Genomic DNA, 24,519 nt, shown 5'->3' with positions numbered 1-24,519 from the left:
TTCCACTCATCATCCCTTAACAGCTGATCTCTTCGTTGAGTCCGTAGTGAATGATGACTTGGGGTTGGCGTAATTTGCTAAAGCTTCTTCTTGGGAAATTTCAGGTTTTGAATCCAAAAGCAGACGTAATTTTTTATTAGGAAAACCGACGGTTTTTTCAAAGAATAGACGGAACGAAACATGATTCAGAGACTTGTCAGGAACCTGAAAAAATATCCACATCTTTGAATTCCTATACACCATACTTGAAAAATCAGGACCGGCCCGCGGGCCTGGCCGGGCTCGGGTTTTCCGAATTTGAAAATTTTTTGAAATTTCAGACATTTTTTCAAATTTTTTTGTGAAAAAATATTTTTTTTATGGACATTTTTATCTTGAAAAGTTTTATACTTGACAGAAAAATTGTCCATTTTTCAGTTGACCCGGAAAAATGTTTTTGAAAAGACAGGAAAAATTTGTTCCTGAAAACACGGGCCGAGACGGGCCGGGCCGGGCTTGGCCGGGCCGGGCCCTGGAAATTCTGAAAAAAGCCCGGCCCGGCCCGTTGCAAGTATGCGATACACAACATACTGGCAATCCAAGTTGATTCTTCCAGTATGTGGTATAAGACGACACAAATGATGGCCAATAGTTCACAGCTACATCGTTTGAGTAGTTAGGGTTCAGGAAACGATTTTCGAAAAACTGAAAATCAAACTTTTAATCGGAAAATTTGAGATCAGTAACCCACATCTCTAATAGAATGTGCACAGTTCTCATCCATACAAAAAACAATTTCTCCATTGAATTTTTTCTGATCTTGAAGAAGGCAAAAGAATGACTTTTCTGCAATAGCTGCCAAGTTTCCAGCATAAATCTGAATACAAATGGATTAGCTTCAAAATTCATAATCCCCGATAAATTACAAATTGATGCATTCCTCTTCTCTCTCCTGTCACAAATGGGAGTGCTGCGTTTTGTACCAGCTCTTTGATCGCCTCGATTTTTCGACTCTTTCCTTGACCGTATACAAAAGTTGGTCTCAAGAAAAGTGCATTCAGAGATCCTCGTTTTGCAGCCTTTCTAGCGTACATTTCACCTCGAGTACGCGATTCTCCGTACTTATCCAACATGTAGTTTCTCGGATAATCACTGGAAATTTATAGCTTGAAGATTGCTCAAAAACGGGTTATTCTTACAGAAATACGTCTTGAGCCAGTCCATAGTTATCTTCATTTGGAATCGGACTGTACGCACATCCAATGTTAACCAGATTTCTAATATTCATAGAAATCATTGTATCTACCACTGATTCACAAGCTTAAAAAACAAATAGAAATGCTAGCTGGTGTTTTGGAAAGGTGGCCGTGGCCGAAGTCCCCACATCGACAGCTACCGTAACCTAGAAAATATTTTTCTGGTTTTTCTTTTGGTCTAGTTTTCGGTTATTATAATGTAGGACAATAAAAACTTTCGATAGTGAAAAAATTGGCTGAAAACAAACGGAAATCGAGGTACCGTAAGCACTCCAACACAGTGCCACCCAAAATTGCAACTTTGAGCTCAATTATCTCGATTCCTATAAGAGGTATCAAACGTGTGTCAACTGATAAAGTATTAGTGATATTATGATAAACAATTTATCAGTTAACAAACTTTTCATATCTTTGACAGGAACCGAGAAAAATTGGTTCAAAGTTAGCGGTTCGGGTGGCCTTCTATTAAAGTGGTTACGGTAACAAATCCGGAGAACAACAATATTTTTCAGTTACGGTAGTTGTCGTTGTGGGACCTTTGGCCACAGGGACCGGCTCTTCCACAGCTCCGTACCCGAAAGTTACAGTAATCCTAGGAAGAACAACTTACCATCCAGATTATCCCTCCACATTTGATCGATTTCTGCCTTATTTTTTGAATATAGAATTGGAAATGGTGCATGAGCACAATGAATAACTCCATCACATCCCAACAATGCATTCTCCAATGGTTTCCTATCATTCAGATCCATCAAGTAGAGCTTCAATTTGCGACTCTCTTCTGAAAATTTCAGAATCTTAAACATCAATATTTTCAATCACGGTGCTTTTCCCGGGACGTTTTTTTAGTTATCAACGTTTTTTAGTTATCAGTTTACTGTAGCCTTACGGTTATGTGCGTTTGAGTGCGTTTACAAGGCGTCCCGAGAAAAAGATCACTGCGCCCTATCTGTAAGCCCTCTCCAGAACCATAAAAGATATCAAAAAGTTTTCAACTAAAAAAAAGTGTAAAAATTTATGCTCTACATTTCTGTAGTTGAAATAAATATTCTAGGCAAATTGGTTTTTGAGATACAGCACAAAAAAACGAGTGTTTACTACGGTATTCAAATGTTAGCGCCCGAACGCATTTGCAAAAGCGTTCCGAAAAAAAAATCCTGGGCTGTGATGCTTAACATACCTCTCGAAGTACTTTGTCTATCAATAACTCGAACTTCAGCGATTTGCTCATTCTCCAAAAGTCGTTGAACAACGTAGCGACCAACGAGACCAGCACCACCGGTCACTGCTACAGTGTACATTGTCTAAATTGTGATAAATCAGAAGAAGATGTCAAAAATGATTTTAATGGTAAAGTGATAAAAAAAGTGTTAACAGGTTTTTAATGGAGAACAAGTGCACCTAGGATTGAAAACGGGATGTGGAAAATAACGAAGAAGAAGATGGGACTGGGAAGATGAGGTACAAAACAGGATGAGAGGTTCCTCGGAGATTCAGATTTTAGAAAAAGATAACCAACGACCTCATTCGATTCCTCGTTGGCGATTCTCACGAATTCAGATGAAAGGAGTGTCGGATGATGGGAACGGGGATGGGAAGAAGATCGGGGTGGAAATTTTGTAGAAAGTGCAAACATGAAAATTGAAAAATTCCGGTTTCTTTCGAAAATTCATTTCAAGGATGGGATACTGTAGATGACGATGATGACAAACCGCAATTGGAGATTGAATTTAGTTTGATTTCTGAATACGACAGAGATGTTATCTTGTTTGTCCGTCTCGAAACCGCCTTTTTTCTTTCTCGAACAAAAATTAGTTTTGGGTACGTAATGGGGTTTTCGAATTGGGTTGAAAACAAGAATGATGGTTGAATAGGATCACAAGTCCATTCGTCATGTGTTCTGATCTTTGGGAAATCAAATCAGAAATGTGATTAGGATTTGAAGAATAGGATATTTCAGAACCGAAAAACTAAAAGTGGGATGTTAACCATAGTTGTCCGGAATGACTTTTTCTATAAACAGAATCCGGAATCCGGAATCCACGATGTTTTTCTCCGGGACGTTTTTTAAAATACCGTAAAACCTATATTAGAAGACCTCCTGTAATAGGCTCTCTTCAAAATGTGTTTACAGTAGTATTACTGTTTGAGAGGATTTATAAGACGCCCCGAGAAAAAAGATCCCTGCGTTCTATCTTCTAAGTGCTGTATCTCCAGAACCATGAAAGCTACCGAAAAATTTCCAACTACAACAATGTGTAAAATTTTGTGCTCTACATTTTTATAGTTGAAACAAAAATTCTAGGTAAAATGGTTTGTGAAATACAGCATGAAAAGTGATTTCAAGGAAGCAGTGCTATAATTTCCGGCTCATCCTTTTCGGGTCTGGAGATCTTCAAGAATAAGCAAAATAAAAGACAATGATGTGGAATCGAAGGAAAAGGAACATTTGAGAAATTCTGGAGAGAATAAAGACGTCAAGGAAGTAGATTTTTGAAATTAGAATTTTTTGTATGTTTTTATGGAAAAATGATTAAGAATATCCGGAATCTCGAGAAAAAAACACTGTTATTAGCACAAAAACGTTCCTATTTTTGGTGAAATTCGTAGAATTTTCTGGATTGTCAACGAGAATTTGTCGGAAAAATGTCGAAAACATAGCCGGCACCTGTAATAGAAGGGCCGGCCTTTCTTTTAGGTCATGTAAATATATTATAGCCTTTTCTGATCGCTAGAACCTACATCGTACTCTGAACTTGCCGTGTTTTTATACCAGACCTCTCCTAATAAGAATTAGAAGTTTGAAACGAATACGTAGGCTACATGGTGGACGCAGCAAAGTACGACATCAATCGTATTTCTCTTCTCTCATCCTGGAAGAAAACGCGCGGATCCAGACGATTGCGCTCCTTCATCTTTCATCTCTCTCCGCTTTGTCGTTAACCACTAACCGATATATCGGCAAAGAAGAGGAAGAAGTAGGACATGTTCGTTCTACTTTTCGAGGGTGGCTAGCAAGGACATGGGATGCATAAACATAGGGTGGAGTCTCGAAACACATAATTTATTAAATAATTGAGCTGCTAGATTCATTATCACAGTTGTCTGTGTGGTCTGAGTGGGCTAGACAGATTATATGAGAATCAAGATTGAAGAAGGGTAACCCATGGAGGAATGATTGGCGATGGATTCTGGAGGTAGCTCATCACGACGGCGGAGACTGACAGCCTGAGAAAAATTAGATAAACAAACTATAAAAAGGATTTAACTTACATGAAACTGCTAACAATTTGTTTGGCATCGTCCGAAGTACGGGTGTTGGCAAAGGAGATGCAGGAGCAGACGAGAGCCAGCCACGAGCACCATTTCATCTATAAATTCATATATATGAAAATATCTTTGAAAATTGGCTCACTCGAATCATCAGTCCACACATGCTGAAAATCATACCGAGCACATTCATGTACTCTGGAAGTGGATCATCGCTGACTGCTTGTTGCTGGTTAGCAGTTGCATCGAGAGGTTTGTACCTGAAAAAAAAATGTTGGTTGATTTTTCAATACGAAGCTCTTACCGGACGATTCGATTCGATCGACGTGGATCTCCGTTTTGCTGCATTTTCTGAATTGAAAGTACTGAAAATGTTATAATATCAAGTGGTATTTGAAAGGGGACGATATATAATTTATTCCGAAAAATCCAGAGGGAGCGAAGGCGAGAGTATGAACCAAAATCGATGAAGGCGCACTTCTCGTGCTGGCGCATTCTTCGTTCCAACGATAATGACAAAATATGTCTTTGCTGATCAAGCTACATCAAGCTACATCAACAGCAAAACAAAAAAAAATAAAATTGAAATCATTCCCACATATTCATTACCAGAAGTAGTACACATCATAATTATTACGGTGCATGTGGGAGAAAAGTCTATAAGAAGACTGTCAATGGGATTGAATGTACTATCCGGACTCCGGAGGCGATAAAAACGAGGATTTAAAGGGAGCTAACCTCAGCGGTAGAAACGAGAAATCTCAAAGAATAGCTGGAAAGTAAGATGGGGGAAATTCTTATAAAACTAATTGAAATAATACTTACTATTGGGTTTACACCGTCATGGGGGAGCAAAAGAGGCTAACGAAAAATTGTTACGAAAACTAATACGGAGAAAAGGGGAGCAATGAGTCGAGAGGTGAGATCTTGGCTAATCAAAAAAAGAAGAAAGAACAGTTATGAGAAGTTGAATAATGGATAGGGAAGAATTTATCACGAGCGTAATACATACAGCGTGTCGTTGATAGCGTTCAGCCATGAAGACAGATGATCAGTTGATTCGGCAGCAAGCACAACTCTGAAAAAGAAATGATTGTTATGTAATTCACAGGAACTGGAAATATACCTTCTCTTCTCAAGAAGGCTTGGAGTTTGATCGATTAGAAGCTCAATATGGAATTCATGTGCTCGTTCATTTCTTGTTTCCTCGATTGATTGATTCGTGCATTTTGTGAGATCGATCTGGGAAAGCGGCACCTTTTCATTCTTCTCGTCAATTGGATTTTTCCAGAAAAAGATGACACCACGATGAAGCATCGCCCAATATCTTTCCCATGCTACATCACCATTTGGAGATCGTTCGTCGAACAAGTATAAAAATCCGCGATACTCGACATCGATAGCTTCCGGGAGAGAAGAGCAGTGGGATACAAGTTTGACCGTTCCTTCCAGTGGATATGTGACATCGTCCAAATAGAACTGTCTGTCACCAGCCGAGTCACGATCCAAAGTTAGCTTCCCACAAAACTTGAACTCGCATTCCGGCGCTTGATATCCAGGTAAGGAGTAAACAGTTCGATTTGCTGACACACTCGTTGTATTTCTGGAACGCCGTTGTGCGGAATTCGGAACCAGAAGACTACGGAACTTCGCTGCTAATACTGCAGCGCATGTCTTCTCCGGAGCTTTGTATTCAGGCACACGCTGAAAGGAACGAAGTTTGCATTGCTCTGAAACACTCACTAACTTACCATCATGTACACTTCCATAGAGATCACAAAATCCACAGGAAGATTGGAGAAATGCATATGCTCTCCAAAATGGATCTGGTGCAGACGCGTCTGATAGTGAGCGAGGAGAGTCACAACACCAGTAGCCTCGATTTCTGTACGACACTTCAAAGCCACAATAAAAGCAAACGATCCACCTAGAAATGAAAAATTTTGCAACCTAAAAGATTCTAAAAAAGACTTACGAGAATTGAAATTCTTGTTCAAGTTAATGGCGATATTTGAAATAACCATTGCTGACTTGAAATGTCTGTTGATCGGTGGCGGTGGGTGACGAACAACAGAGAGAGCTTGGAGACGGCGAACTTCATCTAATTGCAGTTTTAGGCGCTCGCGACATATGAGCAACACACGCTGAGAAGCCAGTTCTTGAACAACCATCCGTGCCTTCTTAGCATCAATTAACGAAATCTCAGCAAGTTGGATATGCTTTCGGGTCTTCTCGATAGTCTCTATCAATTTCGATATTTGTCGTCTCGAATCGTTCATCTTGTCAGCTGCCGAAAAATTACTAATGGAACTGACAAACGAATCTTCTGGAACACTCGACTGATTTCTGTTTCTGTATGCAAACGTTCCTTTCGGAGTGGAGGTAGCAAGAGCTGCCGGTTGTAGCATCTTCTGAACTACGATCTTCTCAGTTTTAGCACAACCTTCTTTCTCAGAAACCCGATATTCAGTGACCGATTGACCAGCATGTGGAGTGACAAGAGTAGGGGAACGAGTGAATTGTGGCCCACTGGATGAGGCACCACTGAAACCAGTACCATCTCCTTCGGATTGCTGTACATACGGGGTAATCTGAAAAATATCAAAATATTGATAGCAATCAAAGTACATAATTTGATAAAATGTGATTTTTTGTAATTGGTATAAGAAACATCGGCAGTTCCAGATGAGGAAATTTCCAAAACCTCATATTGAATTTTTAAAAACTCTTCCCAGTAGCCTACATCTTTTTCAAACTCGATCTCTTGATATGTGTTAGCTGACATGTCTGATGGATTAACGCGTGCTTTCATCGGACTCATCTGTGTTCTGATTTCAGTATAACCCTCGCATGTACGTTCCAGAGTCTTGTCATCAAAATCTCCGGTTGGAACTTCCACAAAGTCAAACATTTCATCGATCCTATCACATGTACGTTCTTCAGGAATATCAGAAAACGGGAGACTTTGACGGATGGATCTGCTTCTCGGGGTCGAAACTTGTTTCTCGTCGGTTTGATCCATTCCGGTCTTCTCTAGTTTTTTGTAATGTTGTTTAACCGGGAGAGAGTACATGTCTTCTTCGTTATCAGCTGTTGTAGTTGTATTTTCTCGATTTTTCAGTTTGTATCCGCTGACACCCATTTGAATAGAAGGACGCATTTCACTTAAACTCAATTTTATTATTCGAATGCATTCATAAGCTTACAGATAGCTGATTCTCGGAACAGACTGGTTACTGGTATCCTCAACTGACGATTCAGCAAGAACATTCTGATTTTCGTCAATTCCTGCCTGCTTTCGCAAATCCGATATCTCCTGAGCTGCATCGATTTTACGATGAAACCCAAAGTCAGCCTTCTCGAACTCACTGGCAATCGATCTTTAAAAATCAAGTTTTCACTCATACTGAGTTCCATTCCTTACTTGACAAGCGGAGAGCGAATATCTACTCTGGAAACTTCTGGTGCTGCTGGAGAAATCACTGATTTTGGTTTCCTTTGAGAAGCTGGCGAATCGAACGATGGAGGAACTATTGTTTGAGTTCCTCGACGTTCCCTACGATCACGACGACTTTTAGGTGAGGTCCGTATCGATTCTTCATTACCGAAGTACTTCGAATAATCTTCTGGAATTATTGGTTCAGTTTGAATGAGAAAATCTAACTCTCTAAAGTACCTGAACTGGTTTTCACTACTTGTGGAGTAGAAGTGATGAACCCGGCAACAGTGACACAATTCTGCTTGGAATCGCCACATCCGTCACTGCCCATGTGTTCAACAGAGGTGCGAGTTCGGGAAGATGACACACTTTGATCACGACTGCCTTGACCAATGGAAACATGCCTGAAAATTTCATTATCGAACATGATTTCTATGGTTGTTTTACATAGGGTCTCCGTGCTTCTCTTTTTCCAAACGATGAATTTTATGATTTGATCGGTAGTGTTTAACGACAGGAACTTCGTAATAGTCCATGTCAAGTTCGATATCGTGTTCCTCGTATTCTTCATGATCATCTATCATTGAATCATCTGAAAACGTTATTAACTTTGATACAATACGCCCTTGATCTAACCAATAAAGTTTGTAGCCACAATCTCTTTCTCTTCATTTTCGTGCATCGGCTCACTATTTCTGCGGTATCTGCTAACGTTCACATATTTAGGAGCTTCGAGTTGTTCTTGGCGAGCACACTGATCAAATGCTGCCACAAGGTCCAGAGTTCTTCCGCGAGGTGCATTCAAACGCCATGTATCACCACGAGACGGCGACCACCAACTAGTATCCGGTTTTTTCTGCGTTCCTTTCACTGGCGTCTCAGACAATTTTGAGCTGTTGGCAGCAGTCATCGATGTCCAGCGATAAGACTGAAAAAATATGTTTTGTTCTTGAGCGCAAAATTTTGTCAGACTCTGTTCGAATCCATTGGTGACGCCATCGGAGGTGGCGATTTCAGCAACGGCGGTTGCGATTGACCGAAATTTTCTCGTTCATACATTTTGCTGAAAAAATCAGCTGAAATAAACAAGTCGAAGAGGGATAAAAAATGAAAAAGTCGATTCAGTCGTGAGCTGGAAAGAAAAAGTTCGCCCTTAAAATTTGACCTGACTACTGTAAGCGCGCCGAGACTCAAGTTGCTGTTTTGCTTATGCTCCTTTAAATTTTTTTTCTGGTAAAAATTATTTTTTCGGATGTTTCTGAAAACATATGTGTTTTTTGAAGAAAAGATAATAAAAATATTTAAAAACATCAAAACAAATTGCAACTTTCACATATAAACTTTTTTTCAAAACATATATGTAATAATTCCATCTGAAATCCATTACATTCTTCAGTTCCAGTCAATTCTAATTTATTATATTAATCACAAATAATTTATCATCTGATGACACCTCAATAAATTTTTTTGAGCACAGAGTAATCCGATTTTATTTTATCATCCATTCTTCGCTTATCGTTTCTTGGTTGTCATTCTGAAAAATGTACGGTTTAGGAAGGGTTTTCCTTTTTGGATTCTCTATTTCTTTATGTCTGGCAGCTCCTTCTTCCGATAAAGTAACGGATTTACCAGGGTTGACTTTCACTCCTGATTTCAATCATTACTCTGGTTTTTTACAAGCTGCTACTGACAAGTTCTTTCATTATTGGCTGACTGAATCTTCTCGTGATCCATCTAACGATCCACTTGTTCTCTGGCTCAATGGAGGTCCAGGTTGTTCTAGTTTAGATGGACTCATTGAAGAGTTAGGCCCATTTCATGTTAAAGACAACGGCTTCTCAGTCTATTACAATCAATATGCATGGAATAAAGTATAGTTGACTAAATTAGAAAAAAAAACCTTCAATCTATTTTCAAGCTATTTTCCAGTTTGCTAACGTTTTGTTCTTGGAATCTCCTGCTGGCGTCGGATTCTCTTACTCGACAAGTTTCAATTTGACAGTTTCTGACGACGAGGTCTCACTCCAGAATTACAATGCTCTTGTAGACTTTCTCTCCAAGTTCCCCGAATATAAAAATCGCGAATTCTGGATCACTGGAGAATCATATGCAGGTGTTTATATTCCAACGTTAGCTGTTCGTATTTTGAATGATAAACTCAATTTCCCAAAATTCAAAGGAGTTGCCATTGGAAATGGAGCACTCAATTTCCCGAATAACTACAATACAGTGGTCCCCTTTTACTATTATCATGCATTGGTTCGAGACGAGTAAATTTATAGTCCAAATATTATTGGGATAGATATTTTTATTTCAGTTTGTACAATGATGTTGCCAAAAACTGCTGCGATAACAACATTGGAACTTGTGATATTTACAGCAAGTTTTTCGACCCTAATTGCAGAGATAAAGTTATAAATGTAATCCTGAAAGATACTACTTAGTGATTTCCATGTTATCAATTTTAGATTCTTGATGGCACCAATGAGTTGAACATGTACAATTTATATGATGCTTGCTACTATGACCCAAGTTCGAATCTCAAAAAAGCATTCATAGAAAGACAAATGAGAAGAACCGTTGGACTACCGGAGAGAAAACATAATTTAGCTACAGTAAGACTAAAGTAGAAAAAAGAACTTTTCCAAAAAAAGTTTCAGAATCTTCCACTCTGTGCTCAAACGAATAATACCTACAACTATCTAAACAGAGCTGCTGTTCGTGAAAGTTTACACATTCCAAGTTCTCTTCCAGCATGGGAGGAATGCAGGTGAAAGCTAGGCTTTTCTACTTCAGAAATTAGAGAACTTTTCAATTTCCGGAATTTCCGGATTGGGAATTTCGAAACTTAAGATTTATAAAGGGTTTAATAGAAACTGAAAAATGTTGAAAATCGAAATTTCCGAAACTTCAAAATTGGGAAATCCAGAAATTCAGAAATTTCCGAGATTTAGGAATTATTAAAAAATAAGATAACTTTTCAATTTCTCAATTCCCAAAATTACTGGGTTTGGAATTTCAGCTTTGAAGAGTTATAGAATTTGGGATTTTGAGAATCTTCCGATTCAGAAATTGGAGTTCATGAATACCCAAGTTTGGAATAGCTGGATTTCTGATTTTCCGAATTTCGAAATTCCCAAGTTTCTGGATTTTTAACATTCGGAAAATTCTGGATTACTGGGTTCCCAAATTTCTTAATTTCTGGATTTTTAAGTTTTTAAATTTTCAAATTTCTATGATTTTACAGTGCTTTTTCAATACAAGTTTTTGATTTACAAATATTTGAATTGTGGAATTTTGAAGTTCGAGATTTTTGAATTTCTGAATTTCTATTATAAATTTTCGAACTTGAATTCCCAAAAATTCGGATTTTTTGAACTTTCAGAACTAATATAACTCACAAATTCAGAAAATTTTGAAATACGATTTTTTCGAAATTTCAAAATTGTGGAAACTCCAAATCCTAAAGTTCTGAAAATTCAAAAAATCAGAAATTCGGGAATCCAAGTTGGGAAGTTTAAAAATCTCGAAATCAGAATTGAAAAATATTGAAATTAAGATAATTGTAAATCGAAAATTTGAAAAAAATAGCATTGTAAAAAATCATAGAATCGGAAAAACTTACAAATTAAACTTACAAATTTACAAATTAATTTGATCAAAATTTAGGAATTCAGAAATTCAAAAGCTTCCGAGTTTTAGAAAGTTGAGAACTTTTCAAATTTCTCAATTTCCAAAATATTTGGAATTTGAAATTTCCGAATTGAAAAGTTATAGAATTAGGAAATTTGATAATTTTCAAATTCAAAGATTGAACTTCATGAACATAACCTTGGAATAGCTGGATTTCTACCTTTCCAAGTTTCTGGATTTCTAAATTCTGATTTTATGAATTTCTGATTTACCAAATTTATTTTTTCTGGATTTCTAAGTTTTTAAAGTTTCCGTCTCTATGATTTTTACAATGATTTTTACTGCAAATTGTCAATTCACAATGTGTATTTCGTTTCTCATCACAACCCAATCGTCTTTGAAATTCAAACTGGACTATTCCCATAATTAATGAACGCGTTGTAATCCGTCTGTCATTTATTTCGCTCTCCATAGAATACCTTTCAATTGAAAAAACCACCCATTCAAAAGTGTGTATAAAAAAAAAGACATCGATGTAACAGTGAACCTGTTCGCGTCTTCCTAATTTCTATTGTTTCTATTCCTTACAGCGATGAAGTCGGCAAAAAGTACGTCGTGACACATTTCAATGTAATCGCTGAGTTTCAAACTATGATTGCAGCTGGAATCAAGGTGTGAAACGTAGGAATCAGCATCTGAAATTTAATTTCATCTGTTCAGATTCTCGTTTACAACGGGGACGTCGATACGGCATGTAATTCAATCATGAATCAACAGTTCTTAACATCTCTCAACTTGACAGTTCTCGTTAGTCTTTCACATGATACACTTTTGTTTTCAACTCAATATCTTAAGGGCGAACAAGAGATAGTGAACAAGGCATGGCATTCTCCGGTCAGACTGGTGCTGCGGTAGCCGGTTTCCAAACTAAATTTGCCGGAAGTTAGTTCCAAATTTGGTTTTTTAACTTAATTTTTTTTGCAGATCTCGATTTCTTAACAGTTCGTGGAAGTGGTCATTTTGTACCGGAAGACAAGCCAAGAGAGTCTCAGCAAATGATTTATAACTTCCTTCATAATTTGGACTATTCAACCCCCTTGAATCTTTGAGAATAATAAACATTTTATATTCACAATATTTTATCTGAAGACGAAATTTGAGAGAAAATAAACTTCCAAACTATTAGCTGATGAAAAAAAGACATTCGGAAATTCGGAAATCAAGAAATCGCAGTAAAAATATACTGTAAAAATTCATAGAAACTGAAAAATTAAGAAAATTGGAAATTCAGAAATTTCCGAATATTAGAAATTTTAAAACTTTTTAATTTCTCAATTTCCAAAATATCTCAATCCGAAATTTCAGAATTGAAGGGCTATAGAATTAGGGAATTCGAGAATATTCAAATTCAAAAAAAATTGAACTTCATGAATACCTAACTTTAGAATAGCTGGATTTCTGACTTTTCGATTTTTTCTGAATTCTTAAAACTCGGAAATTTATGAATTTTTGGATTTCCAAATTTCTTAATTTCTGGATGTTGAAGTTTTTATTTTCAGTTTCTATGATTTTCACAGCGTTCACAGATTTTTGTAGCTGCAAGACGAAATTTGAAACGGCTGGCTATGAGATGTTTTCTGTTCGTTTTTTGAAGCTTAGCAGGCTCCACACCGCGGAAAACAAGTTTTGAGCGAACGGGGAGCGAAAACGTGAAAACAAGAAAAGGGGCGAAATGAGAGAAATACGTCAAGGATGTGGTGTGTCTCTCATGTGCCAACGCAGTCTTCGTTCTGAATTGACCGAGTATCGATCAGCTGATATCAATATTCAGAGTGCTTTGAGTGCGAAAAAAAGTACGAGACTTGTCCTTTCATTCCCACCCGTTCTCCGCTTGAATGTCAATCTAGTTGCCTCTCATTCAACATGACGAGAGACCATGGGAGATGGAGAGACGCAGAGAAAGCAAGCGCGCCCCAATGCAAAGAGGCGTGCGCACGAGGCAGCGGGTCGATTCGAGCTCTGACACGCTGCGTCTCTCGCTTAAAAGCATGGTTTCTCGCGATCTCTGCACCGGTTTTCTCTCTTTTTTCTACCTTATTTCTATCTTTTTCTTGTATGTTTTCTTCTCGTAACACTCAAATTTCCTTTCATATAGTCGTTCTTTCTAGTTGCTTTTCGTTATTTTGTGTTTCCTGACAAAACAAGGAACTAGTTCAGTTTATTCTTTACTTTTCCACCTTTCTCCGCCTGTAAGACATTTTCGGAGCAGAAACTGATAATATGGAGATTGTGGCGAATCACATTTTACTCGATTCAACTTGTTTATGTTTCTGCACATGATTCACATTAAATCACAGTAATTTCCGAAAAGGGTAACCGCAAACAACAACTATCAGTGTTATCTTCATCCCGGGGAAGAACTTTCATAAAACTGATCATTTTTCTTGTTTTCTGTCTATTTCTGGAATTGTAATTAGCTGGTTGAACTCGGCCGTTAAATAACAAAGTTTGTTAAATCGCATGTCGCCGAACAATCGAGGGTTTCGTAATAATGCGCTCATGATGTATTGTCGCGATTATCGGAATTGTAAAACTATCTTCTCGTGTTCTCAGAATTAGTAGAATACTTCCGGCGTCTTGCATAAAATCTGTAATCACATATATACCGTTTTATATTTCCGAGAATTCTCGATTTTTGTATATCAGAGTCCGATGTCCGGTGTTCAGCCATTTGTGGCTCTTTGTTGTCCGAAACATTTTTTGTCCGTCATTTACCGAAAAAATTGAAATTCAAATGTTCCGCCTGAGAAGGCAGATGATAATTATGGATGACTCTTTTTCTTTTTCTTTGGCTATTTTCCATTTATTTTCGCATCTGTGTCATTTTTACCGTTGATTGTGGAACATTTTTCCATTGCCGGGATCAAAAAAGCTCCGCTGTTCGTTCGTCTCTGTTGAATATCTTCTTTCAAAAATTTTAAAATCGTTATGTTATTTGTGAATCAGAGAATTTGTCTCACTATTTAAATAATCGAAACGGCAAAATTTGAAATTACAAGAAGTGGTCGAATATTGGCCGATGTTTATTCAAAACTCATTTTATTGATGTTTAATCAAAATTTACCGGATAAAGAAGAAGGAATTGTTTGAACCGGATTACAAACAACCCGAGCAAGTAGTGCTAAATAATAAAATTCGTCCAATTCTGAGTGATAATTTGAATATCTCTCTAGCTCCTACTAAACGGATTGAAGAACTGAAAACTAGACAGTTTGATTTCGAACCCCATGCTTGTATCTTTTTTGAAATTCGAAAATTGACGTATATCTCCTGAGCACAGAAAACATCTTCTTCTGAAATTTCAAATGTATAAAATCCAGGCCCGCCGGCCCACAGTACTGTTCATTTTTCGTTCAATTGCTTTCCCAATTGCCGTCTTCCTCGTTTCTTTTCGAATTTAATTGATATTACGCATTTCTTAGTGTCGATTTTCCTCCACACATCCCATTTGTTCATTCCCTCCACCTGCCTCCATGAAAAATATATCTGTTGAATTTAGGACATATAATGTCTTCGTCCCCTCATCGGGCTTCAACAACTCAGCAGCTGGCCGAATTGTCACTAACCGAAGGAGGAGACGGCGGCGAACATGATGAGGGCAAACCGCTTTCAACAGACTACCTTCAAGGGCGTGAAGGTCTTCTAGAGGTAATAGAAACGAGATTTTTCTAACTGGAATAAAACCTGTGTGGTGGTTATAGTTTTATGGGATTGATTTCCTCTGAATCTTATGGTAAGTGACGAAGACGAGAGTGTCTTTGTGTTCTGAGATTCAGAAATCGATGGTTTCTTTTTCTGCTTCCGTAGCTAAGACTTCCTGATCAGAAATATTCATTTAAAAAAAATCTCGTATCAATTACAGGAAATCTTAAAATGGAACGAGCATGAACAGCTAGATTTCATGGACAAAATTGTACATCGATTATCACATTACCAGTTGGGGAAAGTTGACACATTCATACGTCCAATGCTTCAAAGAGACTTCATAACTAATTTACCAGGTACCTCATCTGAGATAGTTTCAATTTTTAGTTAATCCCTTTCCAGCTCATCTCGTCGAACTCATCCTCTACAATGTGAACTCAGATTCTTTGAAATCTTGTGAAGAAGTGAGTACTAATTGGAGATGTGCATTGGCTCGTGGACAGCATTGGAAAAAATTAATAGAGAAGAATGTGAGAAGTGACTCCCTTTGGCTGGGACTTTCAGAGAAAAGACACTGGTAAGTTTTGGAGCTACATCCTTAAATTATTGTTTCTTTGCAGGAACAAATTTTTGAATATAAGCCGAGAGATGTCGGTCCATCGAATCTGCGAGAAATTCGGCTACGACCCGAGCACTAAGCGCGAGAAGCTCGAACAACTTATCCTGATGCACGTTTTCTACAGCAAACTTTATCCAAAAATTATCAGAGATATCCATAACATTGACACCAACTGGAAGCGGGGCAACTTCAAATTGACTCGAATTAATTGTCAATCAGAAAACAGTAAAGGAGTTTATTGTCTACAGTATGACGATGATAAAATCGTTTCTGGATTAAGAGATAACACCATCAAGGTAACATAAAAGTTGCAAATAAATAATAGATATTTTGTATATTTTCAGATTTGGAATCGAAAAGACTACACATGTAGTCGAACACTTTCCGGACACACTGGATCTGTTTTGTGCCTTCAGTATGACAACCGTGTTATCATTTCGGGATCTTCTGATGCAACCGTCCGAGTGTGGGACGTAGAAACTGGTGAATGCATAAAGACATTGATCCATCACTGCGAAGCAGTTCTTCATCTCCGATTTGCCAATGGAATCATGGTGACTTGCTCCAAAGATCGATCAATCGCTGTTTGGGATATGGTATCGCCACGAGATATAACGATTCGAAGAGTGCTAGTTGGACACAGAGCAGCAGTGAACGTTGTTGATTTCGATGATAGATACATCGTCAGTGCCAGCGGTGACAGAACAATTAAGGTATGAAAATCTTTTTCTAAGTCTGAATTTGACAATAATAATAATAATAATGAATTTTAGGTCTGGTCAATGGATACTCTGGAATTTGTTCGAACTCTGGCGGGGCATAGACGTGGAATCGCCTGTCTTCAATATCGCGGTCGTCTCGTAGTGTCTGGATCTAGTGACAATACGATTCGTCTCTGGGATATCCACTCCGGCGTCTGTCTGCGCGTTTTGGAAGGGCACGAAGAGCTTGTCAGATGTATTCGATTCGATGAGAAACGTATTGTTTCCGGAGCTTACGACGGAAAAATGAAAGTTTGGGATCTCCAAGCAGCACTCGATCCTCGTGCTTTGTCTTCTGAGATTTGCCTGTGTTCATTGCATCAACACACTGGAAGAGTGTTCCGTTTACAATTCGATGATTTCCAAATCGTTTCTTCCTCACACGATGATACTATTCTTGTCTGGGACTTCCTTGATGCCCAGGCTATTGGACCGCAAGACGCAGTGCCTAGGGTAAGTGCAACATGTGGAAAACATCTGCTAATCGTAACGGGTAGAGCAGAGAGATACAACCACGTTCAAACAAAAGTACTAAATTTGATGAACGTTTCAGGCAACTCTCCCTGAACTACCGAATCAAGCGGCCGTAGCTCGAGCTGAGATGCTTTTCGAAATGGCTGCCCGACGTCAAATCGAGCGTCGTGACCGAGAAGTGGTGGAAGAGCAAGCGGCACAGATGCCTCGAGCTCGCAGGCACCATAATCGTGGAGGGGAACAACACATGATCATAGCAGTTGCTGGAGCCGGACCAGCTGGACTTAGGGCAGCAGCCGGAGACAACGACGGATCATCATCAGAAGAAGATGTCGATAACAATGGACCTGGACCAGCTCCACCGATAGCACACAACCAGAATCACAATCGCAGAAGACAGCCAAGACCTGATTTGCCGCAGAGACTCATTGTAAGTTTTTGTTCTAAAAATAGTTACTGTAGAACCTGTAACAGAAGGGCTCCCATGAAAATGCGTAGTAAAAATTACCGTATGTTTCGAGGGAAAAATAATCCAGAAATTTCGTAATTTCAGAGAAATTTGTTGAAACACAATTTTTTTGCTCAAAAACTTGTTCAATTTTGGCGATATTTATATACCTTCGAGAATTTTGAACAAAAAATTAACCGATTTTTTCGATAAATGATTTTATGACCGGAAAAATAATACCCTTTTAAAGTTTTTTGAATTTCGTTTTCTAATTCTAATAAGTTCCAGCAAGAAATGGCCGCATTCAACAACTTCCGACGACATGTGGGTGCTGGAGATGCAGATGAGGAGATGCCCGATGGCCCTCAGTAACGTTTCTCGCTGGATTTTCAAATCGAATGATCTTTGACCGGTCCATAAAAACCAAAGTATATTTGTTCCCGCTTCAGTCATAGTAGTCCCCATTTGTATTTTTTTCCTTTGTACAGTTTCCCCATCCCCCATTTCCATATGCCTCTTTACTATTCATTGATCTGATTGGCTGTGATATATAGTAGTGTGTACACATTATTATATTCAACTTATTTTTTTTTCTTAATTCGCACATTGGACACTCAACTCACACAGATCCTTTATCACGTCCCTCCCCGTCGTTGCATTTGTTCATAAGATGGGGATTTGCAACTCCGTTCCCTCTACTATTTTGTTTCAGAGTCGCATGCTTAGCGGGTGCCTTTTCATCCACTCTCATCACGTTCATTTCCTCTCTTTTTTCTTCCTTTTCTTGACTCTTTCTTCCTGTTTTTTCAACGGTTTCCCCATATACGGCGACACTATTCATTCTATCCCATTTTTTTCCCGTACCTAACCCCCATACACATTTTCAATCGCTTCACACCAATTTGTTTTTTGATTAACTGTATTCGCTTCCATATTTTCTTTTTCTCTTCTCCTTCTTATTGCTTCTAATTCCATGTTTCCTTTGTGTGTTTCTCAAGAATGCGTTCTGTATAGTTCAAAAAAGCATAAACATTTTTTGGGTTTATTCGATTTTAAAAACCAATTCTGAAACACTCCATTCCCCTCATTTTCACCCGGTTTTTTTTCTTTATCACATTTCTGTCACTTCCTGCCGTTAGTACGTCATTTGTCACTGACAATTTTTGCAGCAGAACAATTTTTCGAGCATTTCTGCAACTTCATTATTATTATCTTTCTCTATGTAGGTCATGTGACAAGAGTGATTAGGGAGAAAATAGACAAGTTAAAAGAGGCCAGACATCAAAAAAAAAGTTTTCCTGATATTTTTCATAGAGAACCCTCATGAGGGGTTGAACTCATGACAGGCAGCTCAGAGGTACAGCGCCGCTACCGGCTGAGCTACGGGGCGTGAAGGCGCCCGCCGACCGATGGTCTACATAAGCGCAGCGCGATTTCGTCCCCCGAAATATTTGCTGTCTCGCCTCCTTTAACCTTCTGATGAACTCAACTTTTCAAAAATTTCAAATCGATAAGAATTGGGGTCATGAGGAGAGAAATATGGCAACGTATTGCCTAGATATTTGTAGCTTTTCGGGTGAAAATCGGAATTTTAGAGCTGATAAAATAAAAAATGTGACAGATCAAGTGTCCAATTTGGGAACGCCCACCACATACATTTTATTGCACAACGAGTGTAAAAACCGTAAGTTTTCATTGATTTAGTCCAAAAAAATCGAAAAAAAATGAACGAGAACTATGGCAAAAGAAAAGTTCAATCCGGATTCTTAACTCAGTTTCAGAAAGGAATGGGTCGGATGGGATTATAGTAAAATAATTTTTAGTTGACAGATTATTCTGGAAAAGAATTTGGGAGTTGCTGGACACACTGTGTACAATTATTGTCCGCGTCACTTCGAAACCAGTCGTTTCGTAACCGGTCATTTCGAATCCATGGTAATACAGGCGAACGGATAAATTTCAAACTGCAAAAACAATTTAAGGGTTTTCAAAGAAGCTTTTTCTGAAAGAATCTTTTATTTCAAAAAAATTTTCTGCATTTTTAGAGTTCCAAAATGTATTCTATCAGAAAAAGCATATTTGAAAACTCTAAACTTTTTTTGTAGTCTGACCCTCATCCATTCGCCAGTATTACCACGGTTTCGTAATGACTGGTTTCGAAGTGTCACGGTTTCGAAGTGACGCGGCGTCGTATATAAATTTAGATAAAACCAGCTATGTTTTCATGTCTCCTACTTTCAAGTCAAATATTGTCACATTACCCATATTGGCCTTGGCTCATTTTTCAAATTTGGAGCAGTTTGAAAATTAGGAATTTTTCTGAATTTTCCGACTAGTGTCGGGGTCGCGACATTCTGAGATTTGATTTGATACCCACAGTGGCCCACCTAAAAAAACGAATTTTGGAGCATTTCGGAGCAAAGGAGCCAAATCTTTCTTATCTCAATTTTTTTAAAGCCGGGTGTCGAGCACATGGGATCTTATTTGGTACCCATATTGGGCTATCTACAGTACCGGTCAAACATAAATACGAAAAAAATATTTTTCCGTTGATTTTTAGCCATTTTGACCATTTTCAGAAGTCCGTAGCTCCGCTGTAAAGTTTCCGATCACCTTGAAAATTTTGCAGGGTGAAAAAGAAATCTAAATTGAAGCTTAGCATTCACAGAATTTTTTTGAAAATTCCTTTTATTTTCGATTTCTGAAAGACACTAAATCTGTGTCTGTTTTACACCCTCCAAAATTTTCAAAGTGATTGGAAACTTAAAAACCGAGCTCTAGACTCATAAAAGTGATCGAAATAGCCAAACATCAATTGAAAAATACATTTTTGTATTTCTTATTGAACGGTACTGTAGTTTGAAGAGCCAACTTCTATGTATTCTGATCATCATATTCTTTTTTTCGATATACTCATGATTCCCTATTTTCAGACCGGAACTGAATATAAGGCACCTGAAACTGTGACTTCCGTGAGCCATGATCACTATTAATATTTCATATTAACGGCTAGATAAATAAACATTTACAAACTTGAGATATCAAACACCAGATTTTTCTTCTTTATCCCTAAATACCACCCTCAAATACTTAAACTTCCACAGACTGATCTATAGAATGTGTCACACGAATTTTTAAACAGATTTAAGGGAGACTTTTCGAAAACAGCAACACATCTTTCATTCCAGCCCCTCTCAGATGCTGAATTTTAAGGTTTGGCAGATGAATTTCAGAGTAGAGAAAGAGAAGTTCATTCTGCTAGAACGTTATCAACCGGAAGAGAATTGAAGAAAATCAGGAACATCGATGTCTCTTTTAAAATAATCAAAAAGGCTTACATCAGGGTTTCCACAATCTGCAGAAAATACCCTGAAAGATTTTGTTGTTGGTTTGAAACTCCATTGTTGTCCTGTCTACTGATATGAAACGTAATCTGATTAATCATGCACTATTATGTGTAACTCCTTCCGCTTCTTCTTCTTCATTCTTCATGTTTTTTTCAATAATTTCAGATGACTCAAAGGACGTCACAACAAACAAGAAGCATCAGTGATAATCAGTGATAAGTGATTAATGTGTCAGGTGGAGAAAGAATAAAAAAAAGAGTGAAGATCAATGAAAGTGCGAAGATTCTGAGAAGAAGTGAATGGGAAAAATAAAAGAGATAATTACAATTTTTGTAGATGATAAGAAGGTCGAAAGTTATCTGCGAGGGTGGCATATGCCTTGTATATTGATACGGACTTTGGCCTTTGCTGATTAAACCAAGAGATGAAACCCCACTCAATCTGTTAACCTTGAGCCAATTTATCTCGGTTCCTTTAAAGAATATCAGAATTTGGTCAACTGAAAACATGTTTATGACAATATGACAAACATTTTTTTAGTTTATTACTTTTTGATATATTTAAAAGGGAAAGTGATATATGATTTCAAAGTTGACGGCATCTCAGATCCCATCAAGGTTTCTGTGAAAGATATCAAAAAGGTGTCAACTAACGAATTGTTTGCGATATTATACTAAACATTTTGGCAGTTGACTACCTTTTGATATCTTTTACAGAAACCGAGATATAAGGGCTCAAAGGGCAAGTATAGAGTGTCCGCCAATAGCACGCCCGTTTCAAATCAGCCGCCATTCAGCCGCCAATCGTCCGTTCAGAATTACAAAGAGGTTCCTGATGAAAGTTTTAAAAAATTCCTCTATTTTTTGAATCTGTAATTAACTTGCGCTCTTGGGTTCAAGCCAATGGGTCAAAAAGCGCGCCCCAAATAACTTTTAGGCCAGAAGAAATTTAATAATTTCCAAGTTGACGTGGATTTGACCTAGTTTTTAACAACGAGTTGCAACGCGTGATTTTTTCGTCCAACGTTTAAAAGTTTGATCCTCAGTCAAATAATTCAGCGATTTTTTTCTAAAATCTCACGTTTACTGGGGCGCGATTTCTGACCCATTTGCTTGAACCCAAGTGCTTGCGTTTCAGGTTACTGTAAACCCATTGGTTCCAGAAGATTCCAATCCGACCCCTCTCCTACTTATTCTGAAATCATCTGAAATTGTTTACTCTCTCCTCTAAAATCAACAACTTCCTCGTATTCTTTGTACCAGCCCTCCCTGTTAAACATTTCATCTTCTCCATATTTTTCTCCTTTTTCTATCAATTTGCTCTTCTATTTTCTTCCACACACGCTCCAACAGTCATCTGACTGTCCTTCTCAGCTGCTACTTCTCCCTAAAAAAGACAAGACAACACAGTTCCCGATTTCGCAAAAGTGAAGAAAAAGAAAACTGGCAACGGTAACTGCTGACCTCTCCAATATGCCCATAACTATTATTTGTTACCGACAAAAAATGCGGAAAAATAGATAATGAGGAGTAAAAGCGAGAAAAGTGATGAATGATGCAGACTCGGCATTATTTTCTGAAATTGATAACGGAAAGAAATAATCGAAAGTGAAAAACGGGAGTGATCAGTGCACGAAAAAAAGAAAGTATTCGGGAAAAAAACGAGAGGTGAACTGGCACATAGTGATACCGACTTGAATGGCAGGTTGAGAATTTGATCAATGTTCTGATTAGGTCCGGAAGCTTCTGGAAATGACACATTGAAATTTACCAAGCCAAATTTGTTGAACTTGCAGTACCTGCTTTTCGGTCATTTTGACCATTTTCAGAAGTCTGGAGCTCGGGTGACGAGTTAACGATCGCTTGGAAATTTTTGGAGGGTGTAAAACATACCTAGATTAAAAACTTTGCCTTCACAGAATTTTTTGAAAAAGCCTAGTTTTTCAGCTATTCGCTGATTTCTGAAAGACACCCTTTTTTCACATTTTCCGTACAAAACGTGCCAAAAAGAGATCTCTTTCACAAATCGGAAGATAGCTGAAAAACTAGGAATTAAAAAAATTCTGTGAATGCAAAGTTTTCAATCTAGGTCTGTTTTACACCTTTCAAAAATTTCAAAGAGATGGGAAACTTGACATCCGACATCCAAACTTCTGAAAATGGTCAAAATGACAAAAAATCAACACGTTTTTGTACATCTTATTCGACAGGTACTGTATAAGAATGAAATTGATGCCTCTATTTGATCAATAGTGATAATTTCTACACCAAGCTTTTCACAAAATTTTGAATCGAAGGCTACAAAAACCCATTGGCTTTTTTTTTGCAAGAAAACGTGCTGACGGAACTACGGTATTCTTTCCTCTCTGATATTTTCCATCGTTCACCCTTATCTTTAAAAGATTGTGAGATAGTTTTACGTCACACTAATTGTCTCAATTTTCTACAGGAATTATGTGAAAAATATTTGTCTGAAAATCGAATGACTTTTTTCTTTTAAAGTGCAAAATCATTCATTTGGAAAAAAAATTTCGTGTGAACACTTTTCCAGCTCCCGAGCTTCTAATCAACCTTTCAGAGCTTATAAGCTCTGCAAGATATTGATCCCAGCGGATGTAATGAATCAGTCTTTCGTTCTGAAAAGTCAAGATCCACTGTAAATCTATGATCGAATTAGTCTGACCATACATCCTGCAAACGGAAAGACTGAAAACTTGAAAACGTAAATGTGTCAGATTTGTGAATATCCGGTCTGTATTGTTTGGATATCCGGATTAATATAAATTTCTAAAATGGCACGACTCTAACTTTGACCGATTTAAAATTTAAAAACTTGATGAAATTAGAATTTCGATCACAGATTACATGGCATATGCCACATGTGCTCACTCCATTACGGATTACGTAAGATCTGTAATGTTTGCAACACCGGAAAAATAGTGTGGCATCCTTCGGAGACGCATAGATACTACTTTTATCAAGCACTGATAGTATGCACTTTTTTGACAGTTTTTTTTTCTTGGGTTGTCATGTGCTGACATTGAAAAAAAAAACAGAAATATCTTCTTCATTGGAGATATAAGATATGAGTTTCACGAATACAAGGGAGAAGATTTTTGATTGCTACTGTTAAAAAAAAGGGAGATTGGTCATTTTGTTAATCATTATTTTGAAATAGGAAGAAAAGAAGAAAAAGGAGAAGAAATGATTGATTGACAGGAAATGAGAAATAGATAGATAAATTGAAGAGATTGAAGATATGGGTTGTCGATTGATTAGTATGAGGATTGGACTGGGGGAGCGATGGCAACGTGACTGACTGATTGGAGGAAGTTTGATAGTAGAATTTAGTCAGATTGATCAGAAAATATTGAAAGATCAAAAATTTCAATAAACATAAAAATCTCATTTGACCGATTTAGGTTGCCAGGTCGTGGTTTTGATCACCGTAAACACTCATTCCACTTTTAGCTAATAGATCTAGTACTTGTGAAAGACACCTAAAAGTATTCAACTATAATATCTAAATCAATTTTGATATTATAATAAAGCTTTTGTTAGTTGACAATTTTTTGATGTCTTTGCCTGG

General features: G+C 37.7%; 5 protein-coding genes across 5 annotated transcripts; 2 read left to right on the top strand and 3 right to left on the bottom strand.

Moving 5' to 3' along the window:
• Positions 1 to 9: 9 nt before the first annotated feature.
• CBG02636 lies at positions 10 to 2,536 on the bottom strand (the record flags this gene model as incomplete). Its single annotated transcript, XM_045242494.1, has 7 exons — positions 10 to 204; positions 532 to 684; positions 731 to 856; positions 906 to 1,131; positions 1,179 to 1,299; positions 1,846 to 2,016; positions 2,416 to 2,536. The coding sequence occupies 7 exons, from the start codon at positions 2,534 to 2,536 to the stop codon at positions 10 to 12; spliced, it is 1,113 nt and encodes a 370-aa protein (XP_045092251.1).
• A 1,842-nt stretch (positions 2,537 to 4,378) lies between these two features.
• CBG02637 lies at positions 4,379 to 4,853 on the bottom strand (the record flags this gene model as incomplete). Its single annotated transcript, XM_002630867.1, has 4 exons — positions 4,379 to 4,463; positions 4,509 to 4,606; positions 4,651 to 4,765; positions 4,810 to 4,853. The coding sequence occupies 4 exons, from the start codon at positions 4,851 to 4,853 to the stop codon at positions 4,379 to 4,381; spliced, it is 342 nt and encodes a 113-aa protein (XP_002630913.1).
• A 645-nt stretch (positions 4,854 to 5,498) lies between these two features.
• Cbr-ani-2 lies at positions 5,499 to 9,003 on the bottom strand (the record flags this gene model as incomplete). The annotated part of the gene is given in 9 exon segments (XM_045242493.1): positions 5,499 to 6,209; positions 6,257 to 7,096; positions 7,210 to 7,669; positions 7,712 to 7,885; positions 7,930 to 8,170; positions 8,182 to 8,348; positions 8,392 to 8,536; positions 8,581 to 8,872; positions 8,917 to 9,003. The coding sequence occupies 9 exon segments, from the start codon at positions 9,001 to 9,003 to the stop codon at positions 5,499 to 5,501; spliced, it is 3,117 nt and encodes a 1,038-aa protein (XP_045092250.1).
• A 482-nt stretch (positions 9,004 to 9,485) lies between these two features.
• On the top strand, positions 9,486 to 12,686 carry CBG02639 (the record flags this gene model as incomplete). The annotated part of the gene is made up of 9 exons (XM_045242492.1): positions 9,486 to 9,815; positions 9,874 to 10,214; positions 10,262 to 10,364; positions 10,413 to 10,559; positions 10,605 to 10,714; positions 12,168 to 12,249; positions 12,298 to 12,388; positions 12,433 to 12,519; positions 12,562 to 12,686. 9 exons carry the CDS (start codon positions 9,486 to 9,488, stop codon positions 12,684 to 12,686), a joined length of 1,416 nt encoding a protein of 471 aa, XP_045092249.1.
• Positions 12,687 to 15,144: 2,458 nt separating this feature from the next.
• Cbr-lin-23 lies at positions 15,145 to 17,956 on the top strand (the record flags this gene model as incomplete). Its single annotated transcript, XM_045242491.1, has 8 exons — positions 15,145 to 15,285; positions 15,500 to 15,638; positions 15,685 to 15,859; positions 15,903 to 16,197; positions 16,246 to 16,614; positions 16,675 to 17,121; positions 17,216 to 17,614; positions 17,873 to 17,956. 8 exons carry the CDS (start codon positions 15,145 to 15,147, stop codon positions 17,954 to 17,956), a joined length of 2,049 nt encoding a protein of 682 aa, XP_045092248.1.
• Positions 17,957 to 24,519: the final 6,563 nt, after the last annotated feature.

The sequence above is a fragment of the Caenorhabditis briggsae genome, assembly GCF_000004555.2.
Source record: "Caenorhabditis briggsae complete genome, chrII, whole genome shotgun sequence".
NCBI classification, from domain to species: domain Eukaryota; kingdom Metazoa; phylum Nematoda; class Chromadorea; order Rhabditida; family Rhabditidae; genus Caenorhabditis; species Caenorhabditis briggsae.
This window is presented reverse-complemented; position numbering and strand designations above follow the sequence as displayed.